The following is a 22,770-nucleotide window of genomic DNA, read 5'->3' as shown; positions in this document are numbered from 1 at the left end:
GGCGGGGTCGAGGCGGAGAGGAGGTTTTCTTTCCCCCCTCCTCCTCGGAAAGTGGGAAAACCGCGGTGGTAAAGGGCACCCGAGGCCTAGCGTGTGTCGTTTTCAGAAGACTGGTTGGAAGATGTTTGTTAAAACTGAGAAAAGTCGGGTTTTCTGCATTATTGAGGAAAATAAGTAGTTGCTTCTCTCGCTTCCCTCACAGGCTAGACCAGGTTTGTGCTGTGGAGAGTGACTGAATGTCTAAATAGTCTGCACAATTCCCGCTCAGATGTTTGTGGAACTGAGAACAATAGTGCTATTGACCATATTCATGACCTTTTGTAAAATTTGGAGCTATTCAGGGGCCGGAGCTATTCAGGGGCCAGCGCTTTCTGTCTAGCGTTTACTTGCCCGCCTGTCTCCTGCCTCAGCTGTGACAGGAGTGACTGGAAGTGGGGGCGGTCACCTAACGGCTGCTGCCTCACCTACTGAGATGCTGTATGTTATGGCGGGAAAAGCAAACAAACCTCTGCAGGACTGTGCAGTGTTGGATATGACCAGCTCTCTGGCAGGTCTGTTTTCCTTGTTGCTATCATCTGAGGGGCTATAAAGAGTTTGAACTTTAAACTTCTTCTGTTTTAGCAGATAGCAATACACTTGAGTAGTCTTTCTATTAAATTTTCATAAGCCCAGTCCCACGTAGCATCTGGATTAATGAGGAATTCTTGGAGTTGTAGCTGAATACTGCCTTAGCCTACTGACATTAAAGAGGAGTGCACACTAATGTGGTGGAGGCTTACATAATGTTTGGTTGTGTCAGAGTAATTAAAGATACTAGATCTTAGCTGGTAGAGGAAGAGGCTAGGAATCTGGTTTTGCTTATCTTTTTAATTGTGCTTTTTACCCTTTCAGATAACAAGCTACTAGAGAAGTCGGACCTTCATGCGGTGCTGGCTGATAAGCTTCAAGCAGAAAAATATGACATGCAGAGCAGACATGAGATCAGGTATTTAAAATTCTTTTTCTGTCAGTCAGCTGTCTGTCATGCACACTGTAACCTAAACCATTGTTTGATGCATTACACAAACAACTTCTAGGTTACTTCAGTAACTTGGAATAAAACAAACTGGGAAATCTGTTGAACTAAAAATAAATTATAACTAACTCTAAACACATGATAATGTTACAATGCATTTACAGTATATGGCGCAGATCAAGTTTTGGACAGATTAATTTGCCACAAACTCAAGGTGTGGAGGTGGACCAGAATGAGCTTCTGCTTCTGATCTCTTTGCCTTGTAATGCTTATAATGTTTGCATGGTGTTAGTTCCTAATTACGATATGACTCTTGAAATTGTTCTATCTTATAAGCATTGCAGTGCAGGGAGAAACTGAAGTCTTAGCTTCTTTCAGTCTGTTTTATCACGTAGAAAGGAAGAATGGAGAAAATCGTGATTGAGAAGTGTCAGTCCTAAACAAGCACTATATGCTAAAAAGAATGTGTTTTCTGCCTGCTTTTAGCAGGATTTATTCAGGAAACTTCCTCTCTAACCTGGGAATAGCACTCTAATGCTGCAGGCAGAGGTCATGCTGCTTGTTCTGTTGGCATTTGAATCCACAGCAAACCAATATGTTAGTAGTGCGTCCTTTGGACAGCATGTAAATCCCAGCAGGTAAAGGCTGTTGGATTATGCTGTTGGTGTAACTGGAGAAAAGATAGGGCTAAGTAGCTCAGAATTTCCTACATCTGTAGGAATTGCTTCCTCTGAAGTTCTTTGCGCTGTAGGATGAAAAACTGTGTGTGTGTAATTGAGATACGAAACAAATAGTTAAGGCTGTTGTGTACTATTACTAGTAAGGAAAGAAGAACTCCTGATTTTACGGGAATTGCAGGCAAAATTGCAGTGTTTGGCCAGCGGGCTGGAGTTAACACCCATGTGAAGATTCTCAAAAGCTTTCTGATGATTGCAGTTGTCTTGAACTACCTTTAGTTTATGGGAATCTGATTCTGGTTGAACACCTCCTCTAAGAGATGAGGCTAGAGTAGATGAGGATGAGAAGAAATGCACAGAAATAACTTCTTCAAAGTGAATACTAAGCTAAACTCTGATGCTGTCCTCAGTATGTGACAGTTTTTTGAAACAGAATTAATTCCCTAATCCTAGATAACTGCGGAAAAATGGTTTTACTTACCTTAAGGCCAAGGAGGAGTATCTGGTTCTGGCTATAGATGTATACATGGCCAAAGTTATAGGACGTGTTGGATATTACCACAGGACTTGGCTTCCTATCTGTTTGGACACAGGTTTTTGGAAATGCAGTGTCTTCTTGTACAGTGTTAGTTCACTGAGGTGTTGTTTGTTTGTTTTGAGAAGGGCATTAAATTGCTGATATCGCTGTGAGACCTTTCAGCTTCTGAATGCATTATCTGTTTCCCACTGGATTATTGTAACACAGAATGGCTGCAGAAACAAATGCTTGCAATTACCTTGTTCTGTTTGTCTAGTATAATAGTGATGAACTTAGAACTATTATTTTTAAAAGCTGTAATTTAAATTTAGCTGCTAACTTGCTCAGAGTCTGTGAGATATGTATATGTGTGTATATGCTTTTAAAAAATTGACTTATCTTCCTGTCTTTGGGCTTTCAAAGACATGAGTGATAGAAATTACAATCATAGCTGTTTGGCGGGTGATATGTGTGTTCTCCTGGTGAGCAGAAATTCCAGCATATGTCATGGTAGCACTATGGTGTAAAACACAATTAAAAAACACCTGCAAACCTTTACACAAGAAGAGGCTGGAACATAGTTAGGACAACGGAGAAGCGGCTTGTAACACCTGGGACTATAAACCCAAGGACCTGGGAATATACCCTTGGTTCCCGAGCTTTTGGTTCTCTGTCCTGTATTGCGTGCTCTCCAGATACCTAGCAACTTCAAGGTCCGCCAGCTCCCTCCAAAACAAATTTGGTGTGGTAAAAGATTTGTAATTCTTCTAGAATTTAGAGCGTACTTTTCATACTCGGTTGTCTTCATGCAAATTTAAGCAAAGACTAGTTATCTTTCATTTGACTTTGAATTCTGTTTTAGAAATGTACGAAAAGGTGAATCAACTCCTTGGTAAATTCCAATTTCTGGTCCTATATAATGGCATTTTGGTTGGTGAAAAGTGTGTTGTGAGGGAGCCAGATGTGGTTTAGTTTGTTGTCAGTGACCTGTGTCCCTGATGTAGCATAGAAAATCCAAGGGAGGTAATGTCCTGAAACTAACTGTCAAAGGTACAGAAACAGTTGGATTCTAGTTTGTGACATCTCTTCTTTCTCTTAAACCCCAGTCCAGGACATGATGGCACATGGAATGATGCTCAGTTGCAGGAACTGGCACAGCTGAAGATAAAGCATCAAGAGGAATTGACAGAACTGCATAAGAAACGTGGCGAGGTTAGAAAGTCCTCTTGTGCTTTGCATGGTCCATACCTGGCCCTTTGTGAACATGATGTTAATTTTACCAAACTTACTCATCATCATTTTTTCCTCGTTTCATGTACAGCCTTTTTAAGCTCCTCATGTTGATGATTAATATAAACCAGAAATAGTTGGTCTTTAAAACTGGCAGACAGGACGTAAGAGCTTACATTGCCAGCATAGCAGGATTTTTGAGAGGTGTTTAATTTTGTGTTTCCTGTGTAGGTGTCCTGGTTTTGGCTGGGATAGAGTTAATTTTCTGCTGTGTGGTGTCTAGCTGCCTACTGAGACAATAGGTTTTTAACTCTGTTTATTAGAGGAGGAAGGAACTGATCCAGTTTAGAGCTGCGCATGACCACTAGTTCTACATTGAAAAGGCTTTGAATGAGTGAGAGAATAGGTGGTTATGCGTGGTTTCATTTGTCTCGCTTTGCAGGACCACTGCTATAGACAGTGGACAGGATAAACAACCACAAACAGAGGTTGAAAGTGCCATGATGTTAGACTGAAAAGAGAGTACTGGTTCAGCCATATAGATGCACTAGGGAGCCCAGGAGTCCTGTGAAGTATGAGACTTGGGCCTGGAAGAGAGGGAAAGCCACTATTTTAGTTTTTTTTATGTAGAGGCTTCATCAGCAAAATTGGTTTTTTAAAAACCACAGCTGTGGATTGAGTCCAGGAGCTAGTACCTGAATGGTACTGCAGACTTTTATAGGAAGAAGGTGGGAGTGACTTGGAAAATGTTATCATGCTCCTTTGATCACACCTGACTGGAGCTGTGGCGAAGCTCCAGTCTCAGTAATTCAGAGCTTTTCAAAGAGACAACAGCTTTCTACCAGAGGTGTGCACTGACTAGTCAAAGCACTGGAAAATTCCCTCTTTTCCCCCAACCTGGTATCCTAAGCCATCTACCCAGGCAGGCACTCTTCTCAAAACTCGGTCTTCCTTCTCCCCGAGCAGCCGAGGCTCTGCGTGCTGTGGGGCTTGCTGCTGCTGGCTGACTGGGTAGGTGTGAGCTGGCAGCAGCAGCTCATTAGTGTTGGCCTCTGCCCCTCTATTTCCTGTGCACTGTACAGACTCCACCACTAACCTTCTTTGTGGGAAAACTGTTCATGAAACCTCTGTTTACAATATGTGAGCTACGTGTCTCCTGTAATGGCTGTCCTGGCTGTAACAGGAAGATCTGTTCTTTGGTTATTAGTACTCATTTGTTGGTTTACTTGGTGGTTTTTAGTTTCTGTATTGATTTTTTCCAATACTTTAAGAAATTTCTTCCTAAGCGTTCTGTTGATGTTTTATTAAGAAGCTTTTTGTGGGAAAGGAGCAAGATATCAAAGGACAGTAGCTTTTTGACAGCTCATTTTTGAAAGTGGATTCCCTGATTTAATGACCTGTGTGATGGGGCTAGTAAACAAATCTGTATAGAAAGCTGTGAAAGAAGACCTGAAAGGCGTGCTTCATGCTTGTGCTGTTAGATTGGTCTGTACTCTCGCTGGTTGCTGCTCAGTGTGTGTTACCCAGCTGGCAACGCTGCATTTTGTAATGTAATTTTCTCCTCTCCCTAGTTGGCCCAGTCTGTAATTGATCTGAATAACCAAATGCAGCAGAAGGACAAAGAGATGCAGATGAATGAAGCAAAGTGAGTAGGAACTGTTTCGTCTGTGTGGGTGGTGTGAGACGCAGACTTCTGGTTGAGTTATTTATTAGTGTTATAATATTCTCTAGGAGTCCTAGCTGTGGGCTAAAAATTCCTTTGTTAGGCATTGTACAAATGGCACAAAGATGATGGTGTGGGTCCCAAAGGAATTCCTCATTGTTTTGTGTGTTTTTGTTGCCATTCCAGGATTGCAGAATATTTGCAAAAGATCTCTGAACTGGAAACGGAGTGCCAGGAATTGCGTAGTAAACTGCAAGATCTTGAGCGAGCTAATCAGACGCTGAAAGATGAATATGATGCTCTCCAGATCACCTTCAATGCCTTGGAGGAGAAACTAAGGAAGACTACTGAAGACAACCAGGAACTGGTCTCCCGTTGGATGGCAGAGAAAGCACAAGAGGCCAATCGTTTGAATGCAGAAAATGAAAAGGATTCAAGGTGACACTGAGCTCTATTTAATAAACTAATTCCCGATATATTTTTTGAATGCCTATGAGTGCGTAGGATAAAACCAGATTTAGTTTTGATCTCTGAAATCTCTGTATTATTGCACAACACAATGAGAGTCCAGAACTTTGTGTTCCTTCTTCTGACCAGCACAGATGGATGCTTTGTGGAAACATTCCTGTCTTTTTTAAATGAATAAAACATGTTCTTTTGTTTCTTGAGCAACATTTAACTATGGCCTGAGAATCATAAGTCAGATAGAAACTGGGGTTTTTTGCTGGTATTAGATTTGGACTTCTCTTGTTCATGTTGCATCTTGATACTACTCCTAGTTTTATCCTTTTTTGACTTAACCAACTTAAATGTTTTTTTTTTGCATTCTGCTAGGAGTAGCTACTGTGAGACTAAGCTATGTATAACTTACAGAAATAAGTTTGGATTTTTTCCTTGCAAAAATAATAATTTGTTTTTTGAATTGCTTCAGCTTCCTTGCTGTTAACAATACTTGGAGACATAACAGCTATAATACAAATCTCGTAGTACTTGGCAGTTTTGTATTATCTTTACTAACATAATCATTTTTTTTGCAAGTTCTTGCATTGCAAGCAAATCCACATTCATATGGGTCATAAAGGGCTGTAGGGACACTTTGTCTTATTGCCTCACTTGATTGATCTTGGCCTTCGCTATCCACAGTAAGAAAACTGCCTCGCCAGCACTGAGTATCTTAAAAAGCAGGATAGACTTAGGGCAGTGGTCTGAAGCCGATCAAAACTGTGCAGGGTAATCTTTGGAATGGGATTAAGGAAGTTTTTTTTTAAATCACCTTGCTTTCTTTTTCTTAGGAGACGACAAGCCAGGCTGCAGAAGGAGCTAGCAGAAGCTGCCAAAGAACCCCTGCCTGTTGAACCGTAAGCAGTCTTGATTTGTAGAGTCTCCTTCATCACTTCATGCTTCAGTTTTATGCAGATGCATGGTAAATGGTATCTTTGTTATTTCTAAATTTGGTGATGTAGAGGAGTGTTTAAACTTTGTAAGTACAGTAACTCTCCCTACTTGAACTTCCAGGAGAAGGAGCTCTATTATGACTAAAAATAGATGCTTGGACTGAAAGTCCTAAGAATGGTTCATATGTTGAGTATATATTATTATGTCAGCATAAAAACTTTTATTATGTGGTGCCTTTGGTCTTCAAAATAATTCTTCAATCTGAAACAGTATACTTTGGAGGTGCCCACAATTTTCAGTGTTATACTACAAATATTCAAGGATTTCCTGTAGGAACAGATACTTAGTGAGTTAAGGTGGGTGAAAATACATTGATCACTTCCATGCTGGGAGTTACTCTTTTTCTGTAGGAAAAAAAAATAGATAGATGTGGAGTTACTTTTCCTGGTAAGCTAGAGATAAGTATCTCTAGTGTCTAGTTTTTTGCTCCTGTGTTTACTCCTGGGTGGTATTTAATCAGCTGACTGAAGTGGGCAGTTGGTGGTGTAGGTGCTTTGCACGAGGTTGATAAGGTTATTGGCACTTGTGTTGGCCAAATCCAGAAAAAACCCACCTGTTGTATTGTTCCTGGAAACAGCTGAAACAGTCTTCCGAGCACAGTGCCAGAGCAGTGTGCAGACTTTTTCTTGATGACTGTTGTCTTTGTATTAGTATCATGTAATCACATGAGGTCTCTGTGCTGTACGTCCTTGCACGGGATAGGAGCAATGTATGTGCTCTGGAAGAGGGCCCACGCAAAAGTCTGGGGTAGGTAGGGAGGGCATGTATAAGGAGAGCATGAGAGAGCTTGTAATGTTTAGAAGGAAAATTGAAACTGCTATTAACGATACAACTAGTTAGCACAATTTGCTTTGCTTTTTTTTAAAAGGTTTAAATGCTTCCATTCCCTTAGCTTATTGAGGTGTGACTCTCCATGACAAGATTACTGCTGACCTCTGTGTGTCAGGCCAGTGGACAGTCCCAAGTCAGAGGACAGTCTTCCCAGCTTGTTAGAATAGTGGTATCCCTTTTGTCCACGTTATTTGATGTAAACGCACACAGAATATCTTAGAATATTAAACTCTTCAATAAATAATGTTGCACCCAGAGGGGAAACACATGTAATATCTGTGGCCACTTTCACTTTTAGGCTTCTTCCTCACCATTATCCAGAGTGAACGTTTCTATCTTAGAGCTGAGCTCAGAGATAGCTGTAGCACAACAGCTTGAATATTTCAGTTCCTGTTGTGGTGGGGATGATGGTCTCGGTGTTTGAAAAATAATTTTGTATGAAACACTGAAGTTAAGAAGCCTGTTTAAAAAAAAAAAATCTAGAAAATAATTGCTTCTGTAAGTTACTCAAACTCTGCTTCACATATGTGTTTGAGTCTTTTTCTGATTTTGTAATTTTAGAGGGTTTTTATTGTACAAATGTGCTGCTTACTGAGGGGGGAAGTTGCAGCATTTCAAGAAGTTCACCCTGGTGTTCATATTCACTTCAAAAATACGTTAAAGTTAACATGGAAAGTTCTTTTGCTACATACAACTTTAATAGCTCAAACTTTAGATTTTAAAAAAGAAATATCAGCAGAACTTTATAGTGTTTTACTGAAATATCAGCATGATCATTTCAATCAGAGTATATATTTTCCATCGCCTTTTCATATATACTGTCCTCCAAAATCTTGCAACTTAAAGTGCAGCTGTATTCTGAAATGGGAGAATAAAAATGATCCCATCCTCTTCAATTCTTTTGCAACTGAGTGTTATCTGATGGCAGGAATTGTTTTATTCCTACTTAAATGCTGAATTTAAACTTCTGTTCAGTCAAATGGCGTCAGGTTGATAGAGTGTTTAAAAATAGTTTGTCCTGCAAAGTCAGCAGTGGAGGAAAAATTGTCATTGAAGGAAAAAATACTAGTCTGTCAGAGCCCATGATGACTAATGGGGAAAAACCTTTTAGCATTAGCTGAGTAGTTTAGCTGGATTAATTTATGGTATGTGTATTGGAACCATACGCTTCTGTTCAGTCATACACCAACACTTCAGTGAAGTGAATCAAAACATCCCTCATAGTTAATGGAGCAGCACCTGAAGCACCACAGTATAGAAAGTATCAGGATCTCTTTGGTGTGGATGAAGAAGGAAAATTCAAAATCTTGTGTTTTTTTTAAATACCTCCTTATTTTGAAAGAGCAAAAAAGGTGCTGTGAAAATAGGATATCACCTATATTTGGGCTTGCAATAACTCACGGTTTTGCTGTTCTGTAACTTCCAGCAAATATAATTCACTCTGTAGCAAAGTCTTGCTTAGATGTGATAGGTCATTATAATGCTGTATGTAGTGCTGCAAGCTGAAATACAGTGCCTGTAGTAAAGAGCATCTGGAAAGGATGTCTGTCACCATAAATGGGGCGGGGTGGTGGTGGTGTGTGAAATCCAACCCAGTCGTCAGTGGAGAGTGTAATTGGCTGCTGGAAAGAAAAAACCTGAAATTTAGGTGCTGCATGTCCTTGTTTTCAGACATTGTATGTTGAATGTCATATCCCTAGCAGGGATAGCTAGGTCAGCGTTTGTGTTGTCTGGATCTACCTACATGTTACTACAGCTGAATAAAGCTAGATGGGGGTTGGGTGCAGACACCGACAGACCCTGGAACAGTGTTGTCCATTCAGTTCATATACATCAGTGGGCGGTTTCCATAGGAAGCTCTAGCTGATTGAAAATCAGGTGTTTTCTCTCACTTCAGCAGGGATGATGATATTGAAGTACTTGCAGATGAAACCTCTGACACAGCTGAGGAAACATCTCCAGTGCGAGCTTTCAGCCGAACATCCAGGTGTGTAGACCAAGAGATTTTTGTACAATGTCATTGAGGAAGAACAAGGGATATAAGAAAGTTGAAACAATGTTGGGAATGTTACTTAGAATTTTTACTTGCCTTTAACTGAAACCCAGTTTAATACTTCCACTAGAGCACTATGAGACTTATGTGCTGTGTTCTCTGTTACTATGCTTTAGAAAACAGCAATGCTGTTTTCCTTTGTTTTAACTAAATTACGCTAGTGTCTGAAAAATCTGTGCTCAATCTTAAAGGCTTAAAAACAAAATAGACAATAACATGGGTGTTATAGTGCCTGTTGTATAGTAACAGAGGCATAATACAAGATATCAGTGTAACTTTGCAAATAGCTGGGTCTTTGGATTTAACTGAAATGATGAAAATATTTTTCATCTAGATTAAATGCATCTCTTTCTTTCTCTAAAATAGCAGTGAGTGGAAAGTAAGAGGTAGTTACATGAGAGCGTGGATTATTTTGGTTGAGACTTCAGACTTGGCAGACTGTTATATCTAAAACCAGTAATTCACAGGGTGGAGGTTGAGGGGAAATTGAAGAAACTTCACTCAAATTATGTTCTGAGTTGTAGTCACTGGTGACTTTTGAACTGATGCCTGCCTTTGGTGTTTTCTGTCTTCGGACTGGGTCTGCAGGGGAGGGCGTCTTTGCAGAGACTTGTTGCTATGAAATGTATTTGTATTGATCTTTGTGTGGAGAAGCTATTCACAAGGTTTAAACCTGTCCTCCCCTCCTTCAGTAAGCGACTCTCCCAGCCAGCTGGAGGCCTTCTGGACTCTATCACTAATATCTTTGGGTAGGTTAGAACACTTTCACCTCTTTGTTTTGTATATTGGTTTCAATGTACACCGAAATCTTGGTGATGCAGGGAATACAAACAAATAATTTCAGCCTTTCTTCTAGCTTCTGCCTTTCTTTTTTTTTTTCTTTTTTGTTCTCCTCAACTTCCTGTTTCTTCCATCTTGCCGTGTGCTGACCTCTGACCTTTCCCTCCAGTCTGTCTGAGTCTCCCCTTTTGGGACATCAATCTTCTGATGCTGCCAGGTGAAATTATTATCCACTCTTAGTCCAGCATGTCAATGTATCCCATTGAAGTAACATGGAACCCAGCTGCATTATCCCAATTAGATTTCAGATGTTGATAACACTGGCTAGAAACTGCCTACAGTTAGAGGGACAATGAGCTCCTCTTTGTGGAGAGAATACATGGGGTTTGCTCTTACTTTCCACTGCACTTTGCTCCTTTAATCAGGTTATTTAAAATAAGTCGTTGGGTTCTGTGCTTAGTATCCCGAGTGGAGCCAGTCCTTCGAAGTTAAGCTCTGCATTAGGTGGACAGTCTTTGCTTAAATGGTGCAGCCTGAGATTTTGAATGGAGCATTTTGCTGCCTGGGATATAGTGCTGCAATGGTGTTGAGTCTCCCTAGATGTGATCGTGGAGTTGCAGTCTCTCCAGCTGAACTCAGCTGCAGTCATTCTCATGTTTCTCTTTCCTGCTAAAAAAACCCCTGACTGCTCCAAAATGAGGTTAGTAGATCAGTTCAGGTAACTTCTCTGGCATACTATGAAATATGTAAATCCACAAGTGGATGTAGTGTTACATGACAAATGTAATTTTTGAAAGATGCAATGAAAGAAAGTTAAAAACTCCTTCCCCCATTTTTTTAATTTCTGTACAGTGTAGTTAAGTGACAGGTACAGATCTGGATGAACTCAAGTTCACTTCTTGTTTTAAAAAATTTCTACTTTGTTTCATCTCAGGAGGCGTTCTTTATCATCGTACCCTGCTCCCCAGGATAACGTAGAGCCACATCCAGGTGCCAGTAAAGAAGTGAGAGTGCCCACTACTGCCATATGTGTCTTTGTAAGTATAGAAGAAATTGTCGATTTTACCATTCCTTTTATTGTCTTTGGAGGAGGTGAATCCTATCTGTGTGGGAACTGATCTCCTGAAGCTCTTTCTTGTTTGGCAATGTTAATAGAAAGAATTCTTGATTTGGTAGCATAGCTCATCCCATTTAATTCGTAGCCCACATGCTTCTTGGCGCCAATATGCTTGATGTCTGTCTTACTGAGGTCAATGATGATGAGTAAAAGGTCTGAGGGCACAGGGGAATTACACTCCATTACCCTCTTGGCTTCCAGCAGTCCCTGTTCTGTCATGCCATAGTAGAGCAATGATTGAGGAAGAGATTGCTGACAGTTTGGGATTAATTCAGTTCCAGTTCTCCACAGTGAAGGGAGTTGTGGCACTGAATGTCATCCAACAGAACTAGTTAAGAGGAGCTGGTGGTAGTGGAGTGTCTTCATTTGTTGTGTGTGATCTAAAGTTTTCAAGCTGAGACCTCCTTTATGTGTTGTTTTGGCCTTACAAGGCCAAGTTTAAATTTCTGTGAAGGGCATTGTCTTCTGCGTGAAAGGTACTATGGTAAATTGTATTGTAATGCAGCTACTTGTTTGAACATTCCTCTTGAGCTTTCTTGGGCACTCCAGTGCTGGATGAGGATATTTCATGGATATAAAATTACTTATTTTTTCTATCCAGAGTAACAGAGTGGCTCACCGCAGCATGGAGGCTTGTGTATTCCTAGCCTGCCCTGTTGCCATCTTCTGTAGTGGAAATCATGGGGTGGAGGAAGTAACAATGCTACCTTAAGTAAGAATAGGGTCATAACTCAAGCGACAACCAGGAGCTGGCTTGAATAGGGAGCATCAGAGGAGGTGTTCCTGGCTGTGGTATGTGTTGCAGCCTCTCTCCTCTGGCTAAGTACAGCAGGCACAGCTGATGAACAAGTAGAATCCTGGCTAATTTAATCATAAAATGTATTGCAAAGCTATATATGTGAGGTTTTCAAGAACCATGTGAGAGGTTATGTTCTCACCTTTCTTTTGATGTTCTGTAGTGTGATCTGAAATTCCAAGAGCAGCACAGCCTGTCTTCCCAGTATGGAGGGACAAACCACAGTAGACTATGCTGACCCCAAGTCTTGCAACATGGGGAATGCTGCCCCATTCCCCATCTTGCAGCAGAGGAGTAGGAACAGCTGCAGTAGTAAACCTGTCACTGTGGCAGTATGGAGGTGATGCGTGGTTAGCACTGCAATATTAGAAGGAAAAAGTCCCTACTCCTTTCATGGGAATCCATATGTTCCTTCTGGAGATGATCTGTGTTATGTCTTAGCTCCGGTGTTTGGAGCCCAGGTGGAGTGTGAGGACATGTCTAGATCCAGCAGAGCATTCCAGGAATTTCTGGGGAAGGTCATGGAACAGATCATCTCGAGTGCCGTTACACAGCACATGCAGGAAAATCAGGAGATCAGGGCCAGCCAACGTGGATTTATGAAAGGAAAATCATGCCTGACCAATCTGGTTTCCTTTTATGACAAGGTGACCCGCTTGATAGATGAGGGAAAGGCTGTAGATGTTGTCTACCTAGACTTTAGTAAGGCCTTCGACATGGTCTCCCACAGCATCCTCTTAAATAAATTGGCTGCTCATGGCTTAGACAGGTGGACTCTTTGATGGGTAAAAAAACTGGCTGGATGGCCAGGCACAGAGAGTTGTGGCCAACAGAGCCAAATCCAGTTGGCGGCTAGTCGCTAGCAGGGTTCCCCAGGGCTCAGTTTTGTGACCAGTGCTTTTAACATCTTTATAGATGATCTGGATGAGGGGATTGAGGGCACCCTCAGTAAGTTTGCAGATGACGCTGTTAGGTGGGAGTGTCAATCTGCTGGAGGGTAGGAAGGCTCTCCAGAGGGACCTGAACAGGCTGGATAGATGGGCTGAGACCAATGGCATGAGGTTCAACAAAAACAAATTACAAGTCCTACACTTCGGCCACAAAAACCCCATGCGGTGTTGCAGGCTGGGGGAGGAGTGGTCAAGTGGAAAAAGACCTGGGGGTGCTGGTTGACAGCTGGCTGAACATGAGCCAGTGGTGTGCCCAGGTGGCCAAGAAGGCCAAGAGTATCCTGGCTTGTATCAGCAACAGTGTGGCCACTAAGACTGGAGAAGTGATCATCCCCCTGTACTGGGCACTGGTGAGGCTGCATCTCAAGTACTGTGTTCAGTTCTGGGCCCCTCACTTCAAGACAGACCTTGAGGTGCTGGAGCGAGTCCGGAGAAGGGCAACGAAGGTGGGGAAGGGTCTGGAGGGTAAGTCTGATGGGGAGCAGCTGAGGGAGCTGGGGGGGTTTGGTCTGGAGAAGAGGAGGCTGAGGGGAGACCTGATCACTCTCTACAACGACCTGAAAGGAGGGGGTAGCCAGGTGGGGATTGGTCTCTTCTCCCAGGCAACTTGTGACAGGACAAGAGTGCATTGTCTGAAACTGCGCCAGGGGAAGTTCAGGCTAGAAATGAGGAGGCATTTCTTCCCAGAAGGGGTCATTAGGCATTGGAATGGGCTGCCCAGGGAGGTGGTGGAGTCCCCATGCCTGGAGGTGTTTAAGAAAAGACTGGACGTGGCACTTAGTGCCATGGTCTAGTTGATGTGGTGGTGTTAGGGCAAAGGTTGGACTCGATGATCCCAGAGGTCTCTTCCAACCAAGCTGATTCTGTGATTCTGACTCTGTGCCAGAGGTTTGGTAGATACAGCGATCAGACCAGGCTCACTTCTGGAGAGATAAGTGGAACAGGCTTGGGAAGGCAGAGAAAGTAGTCACTTCAGCCACTGTTCTTGGGCATAGTTTCTAGGCAAGAACTTTGACCAATTTTGTTCTGAATGGCTCTTCTGCACTTGTAGAAAGATCAGATTTGAAGTCTGATGACCCCTAAATATGAACTGGCAGACCAAGTTCAAGCAACAAGTTCCAGAAAAATACAAGTTTCCAGAAAAACTGATTTTGAAAGAGCATTTACTGAAAATACTTAAAAAGGAATGCAGCAAATGAATTAAGAATGTGGTATTAATACTATGTGGGTAAGTAGTATAAAGGTGTGAGATGAACACGGGGGGGTGGATAGGAAGGAATCTTAAAAATAGGTTTTAAAAGAATCACTTTTGGCCAACTCAAGCCTCAAAACATTAAGCTGTGAGAAAGCAGGGGTGTCACTGCACCTGCAGGTAGGAACCACTGCTTAAGCCCAAGTTCTCAGAGAGAAGGTGCTGTCACAACTGTGCTCGTACTACGTCATCACCAATATAAAGTAGCATTATCACCAATACACTAAAGAAGGCAGTTAATCTGTTACGCTGTTTTGTAGCAGACTTTCCTAACTCAAGCCTGACTTGAGTGTTCTGTGGTTGCATGAGCAGGTTGGATCATGTTCCATGACTGACCCTAGATGGAGAAATGAAAAGTTAGTTTCCTTCTGCAGCATATCACCTGTTACTGTTTTGTGTCCTTTCCTTAATGTCTTTTTCTGATGTAACTTAAGCCTTACCTTATAAAGCCTAAACTTATGAAGCATTGTAAAGCTTCTGGCGGTTTATTATCAGTGTTGAGTCCTTGCTAGTGTTTTTCTTGATGTGCTTTTGGTTTTTTCTTTAGATAAGGATCAACCTTTTTGCTCTGTCTGTACACCATCAATCATAGTAGAGTTTCAGTCTGTGGCTTTGTTCCTTATATACTGCTGAAAGATCTACAGCTGTGGTTCTGTATAACCTTTAAGTCCTACAGCTTTGTAATCTGTGGGGTTTGGGTCTATGCTAATTCCATTTTGGGTGGCTGTTCTGTTCCTCCCACTCCTCAGGATGCACATGATGGGGAGGTGAATGCAGTGCAGTTCAGCCCCGGCTCCCGGTTACTAGCAACAGGAGGCATGGACCGGAGGGTTAAGCTTTGGGAAGTCTTGGGAGGTAAACTTTTTTGCTTTGGGGTATGGCGGGTTGCTGAACAAACTCTTATTATAGTTCACTTGGTGTCAGCTTCTGTTCTAATCCATGGCTTAAGTTTTGTTCGTCTTTTTCTGTGCAGATAGGTGTGAGCCCAAAGGTTCCCTCTCTGGTAGTAATGCGGGGATTACAAGCATAGAATTTGATAGTGCTGTGAGTATCTGTGCAATATCCACTGTTTGTGATTGGGAATAAATTAATTGAATTATGTTGTGCTCTGCTATCAATTTCCATTCTAACACTTTGAAAAGTTACATAAGAAATGAGTAAAAATACTTATGAGAGTAACTGCAGATAGTTAAAGATTGTACAAAAGATCTTTATTTGATATGCTACAGTCTGTAATTCTAATCTTTGCTTTACAATTTGGAAGATACGCAGCTCAAACATTGACTGTTATGGGCTATTATGATAAAATTACCATAGAATACATGAGGCTTTGTCTAAAGTAGGAAATTAGTCTTCAGCTTCCCACTAAAGCTGACAGCAAGCACAAAAGAAGCAAATACACAGAGGCTTTATTCCTGCAAAGTTTAGTGCTCTGCTGAGGTCTGTGATGAATGAATAGTAAAAGGTCTGATTATCCTAAGACTTGCACTTCCATGACCTTGTCTCCCAGCAGTTTCTCATCAGTCACGGCACAGTAATGGTGTGGCTGGCCGAGTGTTTGCTGACAACTTGTGATGTGTACAGTTCATGTTAACCTGAAGTATCGGAGACATGACTGGGATCAGTATCCAGCAGTCCTGCTTGAAGGAGTTTAGGGTCTTGGATTGTTGTAACTGGACATGTGATCTGACTTTTCTGCTGAGACCTCTTCTGTAACTCAGTGCTTTACTGCATAGGCAGTAGACCAAAGCTGACATAATTTCTTCCATTTGGTGATTCTATGTGCTAAACTTTCTCGATAAACACCCAAAAGGATCCTTCCTGTGGACTCTGACCAGCTCATTAGAGATTTGCTGGCACTGTTAATCTGCAGGAAATCTAGTTCTGATTTTGTCAAGTTGCTTGAGCACATTTGAAGTGAGAACTGCTTGAGGTGAGATGCTGATGGGCTTTAAGGGTTCAGAAAAGTCTTTGGAGATGGACAGGAGTGCAAGCATGAATCTTGTGGTAACCATTCTCCATCGTGGATGACTTGGAAGAGCCTAAGCCTAAAGCCATGAACAAGTCAATTTCTGTCCTTGGACAGATTTAGGTTTTGGAATCTTAGTTTAAAAAATATTAGAATTTTAATGAAAATTGCAAGAATTGGGGTAGTTCTACTCTGAGACCTATCTGAACAGGGGGGATAGATGATGCAGGGCTTTTTCCCTGTGAAAAATCAGAAAAGGAGGGGGGCGTGAACCCACAGTAGATGAAGGTAAACTAGAAGCTGTTTCCTCACTGCAGCAGAAGGGAAAGGAGAATGTCTTTCTGGTCTGGTTATTGTTGTTCCTTTTATCTGTAGTCATGATTGTAGAATCACTGTCACATTTTGGTGAGAAGAAAAAGCCGTAGCCTTTTTGAAAGTTATTATACTAACTTTCCATACTGGTGTATGTTACTGTGTTTTTGGTTTTGTTCTTTTTTCCCTTGGCAATATAGCACTAATATGGTTTTAATAATTTATTGGAAATACTTTTGAGTTTAATTTGCATATTGACTAGCAGAAGTAGTTTTAAATTAATCTTGTGTTCACAGGGTTCTTACCTCTTAGCAGCTTCAAATGACTTTGCCAGCAGAATCTGGACAGTTGATGACAATCGATTACGGGTGAGTCTCTTGAAGGCAAAGCAGTGCTCAGGCTGTTTCTGTCTTGTATTTCCAGTTTTGTCTAATGGGGATATGGCAATTTTGGAAGTTGGGCATTTACAGACACTTTCAATAATTCTTTTTGTTAACAGGATCTTTTTCTCCTAAAGGTCTTCACAGCAAGACCTAAAATACAGTGCTGGTCTCTGCACAGCATTGCAGGAAACTCCAGTTAATGCTTATTTTCACAATACAACCCCTGCTCTGCTAGCAAAACCTTGCCACATAAACCAAATACACTTTTGCATACTGCTCTGTGGAAATTTAAATGCTTCTTAGGGTTTATGGAGAACCACTTCAATATTTTAGCCTTAGTCCAAGGAGAGGACTGCTGAAGAAGGGTTTGCAGAAGACAGGTTTTTGTTTTGTTTTAAGTCAGGAGCAGCATTCTTGAAAAGGAGTCCTTTACCTAGCTGTTAAAGGCAGCAAGCCTAAAAGTGCTTGGCTCTCTTCTCAAAGTCTTTTGAAAGGTTCCTCCTCTCCTCCAAACTCCTTTGTACGCACATTCTTCTCCAGCACTTAGCTCTAGTTTAAAGAAGGTTTCACCTTTGACCAAAAGAAACATTTCTTTTCAGCTTTCTAAGAGGTTTTTTATTGTCATTCCTATGCACACTTTGCCTCAACTTTTTATTTTAGGAAGATGCTACTTTGTTCTGAATCTTGTGACATTTCATGTGTCAGTTATAACCTACAGTTGCAGTGTAGTTCACTAGGTAGTTCTCAGTGTGGAGATGTCAGGTCTTGTTTAGGGAAGTGAAGAATATCAGTTCTTTTGCAGCTTCTGTTTGGCTGCAAAACCTACTATTGGATGTGAAATATAGTGAATAAAAGTTTAGCAGACTATAGATTACTCACTATGAGAAGCTAGTTACCCCTGCAAATGTCCACCTGGCTTCATAGTATCTTCCTATAATCGTTTCATGTCCTTGGTGACTACTAGCTTCGAGTGCATTCACTGTTTGAGATAAAATGGTGCATTCTTTGCTTTGAGTGTGTGGGATATGGATTTGTCATGGCTTGCCCATGAGCAGGAGGCAGTAAAGCTGAGATCACAGTAAATTTTGCCACAAATTTCCTACTTAAATGCAGATACCTGCAGGCAGCAAGAGCAGGAGAGAGAAACAGTGAAAGTTTAGATCCTCTTTTCTGGAGTTTGTGTCCCTGCTTAAGATGAAGCGGTCTTTGTGGGATGATTCATTCTCTCAGAGTTTGTGTTGTGTATCAGGTTTGCTTTTTTCCAGACTGTTCCCATTCCTTTCCATTCTTAAGGGTTTTTCTTTTGTATTTCCCAAGCCCAGATTGCTTTGTGTAATTTGATAGTCCTTTGAGTATTTAAAAAAAAATCTAACTATATACCAAAGGTTTCTCTTGTTTTTCACAATTCTTACTTCAGTCATTCGTTGTGTTTTGTCTTAGTATGTAAATATTCAGCAATTTGAAGTGAATGTGGTTCATGTTTTTCTCAGCCCCACAGAGCCTCCCTCTGCAGTTACAGAACTGCTGCAGGGATTTTTTTTTTGAGATCTCTGGTTGTCTCAGCTTTCAGGCTTGAAGATGTAACAACAGTTGAGACTAGATACCCTGCTGTATCCTTGAGAGAAGCTTATCGTAAAAATCAGAAGGCACAATTTCCATTTTCAGCATGCATTGACCCCTTCTCATCACTCCTGCAAGGCTGTGCTGCAGTTGCCATCTGTCCATGAGGTGTAGGTGTATGGAGTGTTAAGGAAGACAGCTTGCAGGTTTCCTGAGAAGCTAGAGAAATTGGAGCCAAAGGTGACCTGTCTCCCAGCTTCAGGCTGAACTCTGTGGTACTTCACACTCCTACTCAGTGTTAGTATCTGTTTAACTATAATAGATTATTTTTTTTCCCTTCAAGCAATGCGTTAGACATGCAAATTATGATTCAGGATTGTCTTTGAGTTATTCAATAACAGAACTAGTAAGCTACGAGGAAAGGGAGCAAGTGGAACTGTGCAATTTTGCCATGTAAATCTCTCGTCCTCAGCACACCCTGACAGGTCACAGTGGTAAAGTTCTGTCAGCCAAGTTCTTGCTGGACAATGCGCGCATTGTTTCGGGAAGTCATGACCGGACCCTCAAGCTCTGGGACCTCCGCAGCAAAGTTTGTAAGGAAACTTAACTTCTCTCTTTTATCCATGTTGTGTGCTTCTACTGAATGTAAATGGAAGTCTGACATCAGCTAGATTATTTCATCTTCTTGATAGTCTAAAAAAGCAAAAACTAGCAGCCATGCTGTTTTCTGTTGTTATTCAAGTAATTGGATTCTTTCTGCCTGTTACCTGAAATAAGAATAAGAAATCATGTGTATGCAGGAAGCACTGTTAATGCTATCACATTAACAGCAGCTGTGTTCTGTGAGTGTTCTTTGTTTACTAGTCTGGGGGTGGGTGTGTTAGTCTTCCACTAAAAACTTGGAGCCAGGTCAGAGTTCTTAACCCTGAGGTGGATGGAATTGTCTCTTGGAAATGTACCAAAAATTTCAACATCTCAAAGGAAATGCTAGGAGCCAGATTTTTCCTTTGGGAGAAACACCTTATTTTCTTGGCTTTTCTCCTTAAATCTGCTTGCACTGAGAGAGAAGTTGAGGTTCAAGGTTACCTTGATACCTGGACTACAAACATGGGTCAAGGAGTGAGTTTCATGTTGTTTAACAGTAGCACATTAGAGCTGTCTAAATATGAAGTGGAAGTAAAGCAGCTGTCATGGGAGCATTTAAAGGGATATTAGCCATACCAAAGGAGATTGAGAAGGGCAGACAGGTTGCTGAAGACTTAAGTCAGGATTATTCTAAGACAGAGTTTGTCCGCCCTCTCTTGGACGCTGCTCTGTGTGGCCACTGTGTGTGTGTGTGACATAGTGATTATTTTCTGTCTCTGTTTTCATCAGTTTGTACAGTATAAATCTCAGTGTGCCACCACTGGTTTATCCTTTTTAGGTATAAAAACAGTGTTTGCAGGATCTAGCTGCAATGACATCGTATGTACTGAGCAATGTGTAATGAGTGGACATTTTGATAAGAAAATTCGTTTCTGGGACATCAGGTAAGATTACTGTAAGAGAGTTTATAGTGTAGGAGTGGTTATGGGATTGCTGTCTGAGTATAATCTGAACTAGGGAACTCTTCTTCCTGAGCTTGGAAGCTAATGAGACTGTTACAAGAGTTGCAGAAGGCTTTTGAAAGAGACTTTTGTTATTACTTTTATAATGTCTGGTGTTTTGGGTTTGGGATTTTTTTTGGTGGGGATACTGTTTCTTTTCTGAAAAGGCAGCCTGCTTTCTTGTAAATATTTTGCATTGGTTAGTACTTGCCATTCTAGATGTTTAGTTTTTCAGAGGGTGGGGTTGTGAGGAAAGTAGTATCTAACTAATGGCTGGCAGTGTTACCCACAAAGTGAGATCTAGCTTGGGAAGGAATCAAAATGTGAGAATAAACCAGTAATCCTTTTTCTCCTCTTCTTCCACATTGGGACAAGTCAAAGTTTTGATGCAATGGTTTGGCTTCTGGCCCCTGGTTTACTCTTTCTTTTTACTTTCTCTTTTTTTTTCTTTTTGTTTTTAGGACTGAAAGCATAGTAAAAGAACTGGAGCTGCTTGGAAGAATCACAGCTCTGGACCTGAACTCAGAGCGAACAGAGCTTTTGACCTGTTCCCGTGATGATTTACTAAAGATCATTGATCTGCGGGTTAGTGCTGTCAAGCAGACATTCAGGTGAGTGTGTTCTCCACAAGAACGTTATGAATGTCAGAACTTTGGATTGCAGATTGCCCTCAGTGCTGGAGTGTTTTTCAGTATCTTCATGGAGAGAGCAGTCTCCTAACTTTTTTCTGCATGGGTAGCAAGGTTCTCTAGAGTCGTAACAGCAAAGATCTGCTCTCATGGATCTCTTCATTTACCTCTTTAAAGAAAATAACTTGGCTTAGAAGTCTTCAGCCTAAAGGAAAGAATTTCTTCAGATTGAGAGGAGGGTGTATGGGAGATGCACATTGTGATGAAGGGGTACTGGAGCTTATTCCAAAACATGTAGAAATCCTTACTCTGCTCTTTAGTGAGAGCCTGGAAGTCCATCTTCTTATAAATTAATTTACGATTGTCTGATTCTAACTTTTCAGTGCCCAGGGATTCAAATGTGGCTCTGACTGGACAAGAGTTGTGTTCAGGTAAGGTCAGATATAAGCAAGGTATCTGAAAAATCTTTCCCCAAGCAAAAGTGAGTGATTCCTGATGCTTGGCTGCATTGTCCCCATTTACGGCTAGAAAAACTGAGGCAGAGTTTGTGATTTGCCCAAGGTTACCTGTTGGTCAAGATAAGAGTGTATCTGTAGATGTTGATCCAATGCCTTGGAAACTTTCTGATTTCAAAGTGCTTTCACCTCTTAGTGTTAGCAGCTGGTAACATGTAACTCTCAAAAGACTAATGCCAAGTTGCTTGCTTAGGAAGTTGTGGGTGGAATGATGATGTGAGCTGATAAATTGCTGACTTAAATTGTTCTCTGCCTTCTGTACCTTCTCTGATCTTATAGCCCTGATGGTAACTATGTGGCTGCTGGTTCAGCTGATGGGGCCCTCTACATTTGGAATGTGCTCACTGGGAAATTGGAGAGGACGCTTGCAAAGCATCACAGGTGAGGGAAAGCTGGAAACATAATCTAAAGCAGGGATCTGGGTTGTGAATCTTGCTGAGCTGTGAAAGAATTGTAAAACTGTACAACTACAACTTCTATTGGTGTGTGGGGATCTTTAATATGTGGGTTCTTTGTGGATTCATGGCAGTATTCTCTAGATTGAATTAAAGTTGGTTTGTTATTGTTCAACTTCTTAAACTGGGATATGATCATAATAAAGTACATCTAATATTCTGAAGAAACTATATCTCTCTTAGGCTTATTAAAAGCCTGAGTCTCTTGAGCTGAGAAAGTGCTTCTTCTTTGGTAGTCAGAGTACTATAATATTTCATTCCAGTGTTAAGTGCTGTTGTGGAATTCAGCTATTTTTTTTATAAACTTATACCTGGCTTCCATTTCAGTTCTTCTATCAATGCAGTCGCGTGGTCACCAGCGGGTGCCCATGTGGTCAGTGTGGACAAAGGAAACAAGGCTGTCCTATGGTCTGAATTTTGACTGGACGGAGGGTGAAAGGCAGAGTGTCCAGCACCTCTGTGTATGGTGGTGCTGGTCCATGGCTGAACAGAATGGAGACCCGAGCCCAGATCCATCCTGAGCTGGGATATTAACAAGCACATGGGCTTCACTTTCCAGAGGAAAGTTCTAAAGCAATGGAGAAGGAGCCTGAGTCAGAGACTTCTTACGGCCGTAACTGCACTGTGGCACTTGGACTCAGCAGCGGATTAGCTGTTCTGGATGGAGAATGCTACTTAGTCATGCCTTTACATGCAGTATCTATGCAGTGAGTGGAGCTGAAGATACTAGCGGGATTCCTCACCAGACAGCTGTGCCAAATACCCTGTCACACAAATGTATCTACAGCACTTCTGAGTTGGAAATGTTGGAAAGAAGTTACTGTGTATGCTGACTTCATACATGTCCTGTCTCCTGTGTTCTGCTCTTGTGGCCTAGTTCAGGCGTGGGGTGAGAAGATCCTGAATTGTGGACTAGGCCCTAGGCTGTCTGGAGTGTTGGAACAGCTTTTAAAGAGTCTCCTGTGGCTCTGGCAGCTCTGCCTTTGAGTTCTCAGCTCAATTCAGATCTGCTCTGATCTTAACAC

General features: G+C 41.5%; 1 protein-coding gene across 2 annotated transcripts; it reads left to right on the top strand.

The window, feature by feature from the left end:
- The first annotated feature begins 899 nt into the window (after positions 1-899).
- Positions 900-22,763, top strand: ATG16L1 (autophagy related 16-like 1 (S. cerevisiae)). 2 transcript variants are annotated; one of them, XM_009707511.1, is made up of 17 exons: positions 900-985; positions 3,316-3,421; positions 5,011-5,084; positions 5,289-5,540; positions 6,395-6,460; positions 9,289-9,375; positions 10,134-10,190; positions 11,156-11,258; positions 15,086-15,191; positions 15,310-15,380; positions 16,914-16,985; positions 19,033-19,153; positions 19,984-20,089; positions 20,608-20,757; positions 21,159-21,206; positions 21,570-21,671; positions 22,073-22,763. In XM_009707511.1, the coding sequence occupies exons 1-17, from the start codon at positions 963-965 to the stop codon at positions 22,164-22,166; spliced, it is 1,638 nt and encodes a 545-aa protein (XP_009705813.1). In that variant the 5' UTR covers positions 900-962; the 3' UTR covers positions 22,167-22,763. The 2 variants fall into 2 exon arrangements, with proteins under 2 accessions (XP_009705813.1, XP_009705814.1); XM_009707512.1 differs by lacking the exon at positions 10,134-10,190.
- The last annotated feature ends 7 nt before the right edge of the window (positions 22,764-22,770 follow it).

Source organism: Cariama cristata, unplaced genomic scaffold (genome assembly GCF_000690535.1).
Source record: "Cariama cristata isolate BGI_N322 unplaced genomic scaffold, ASM69053v1 scaffold13739, whole genome shotgun sequence".
In the NCBI taxonomy this organism is placed as follows: Eukaryota; Metazoa; Chordata; class Aves; order Cariamiformes; family Cariamidae; genus Cariama; species Cariama cristata.
Note: the sequence above shows the minus strand (reverse complement) of the source record. Positions and strands in the feature narration are given on the sequence as shown.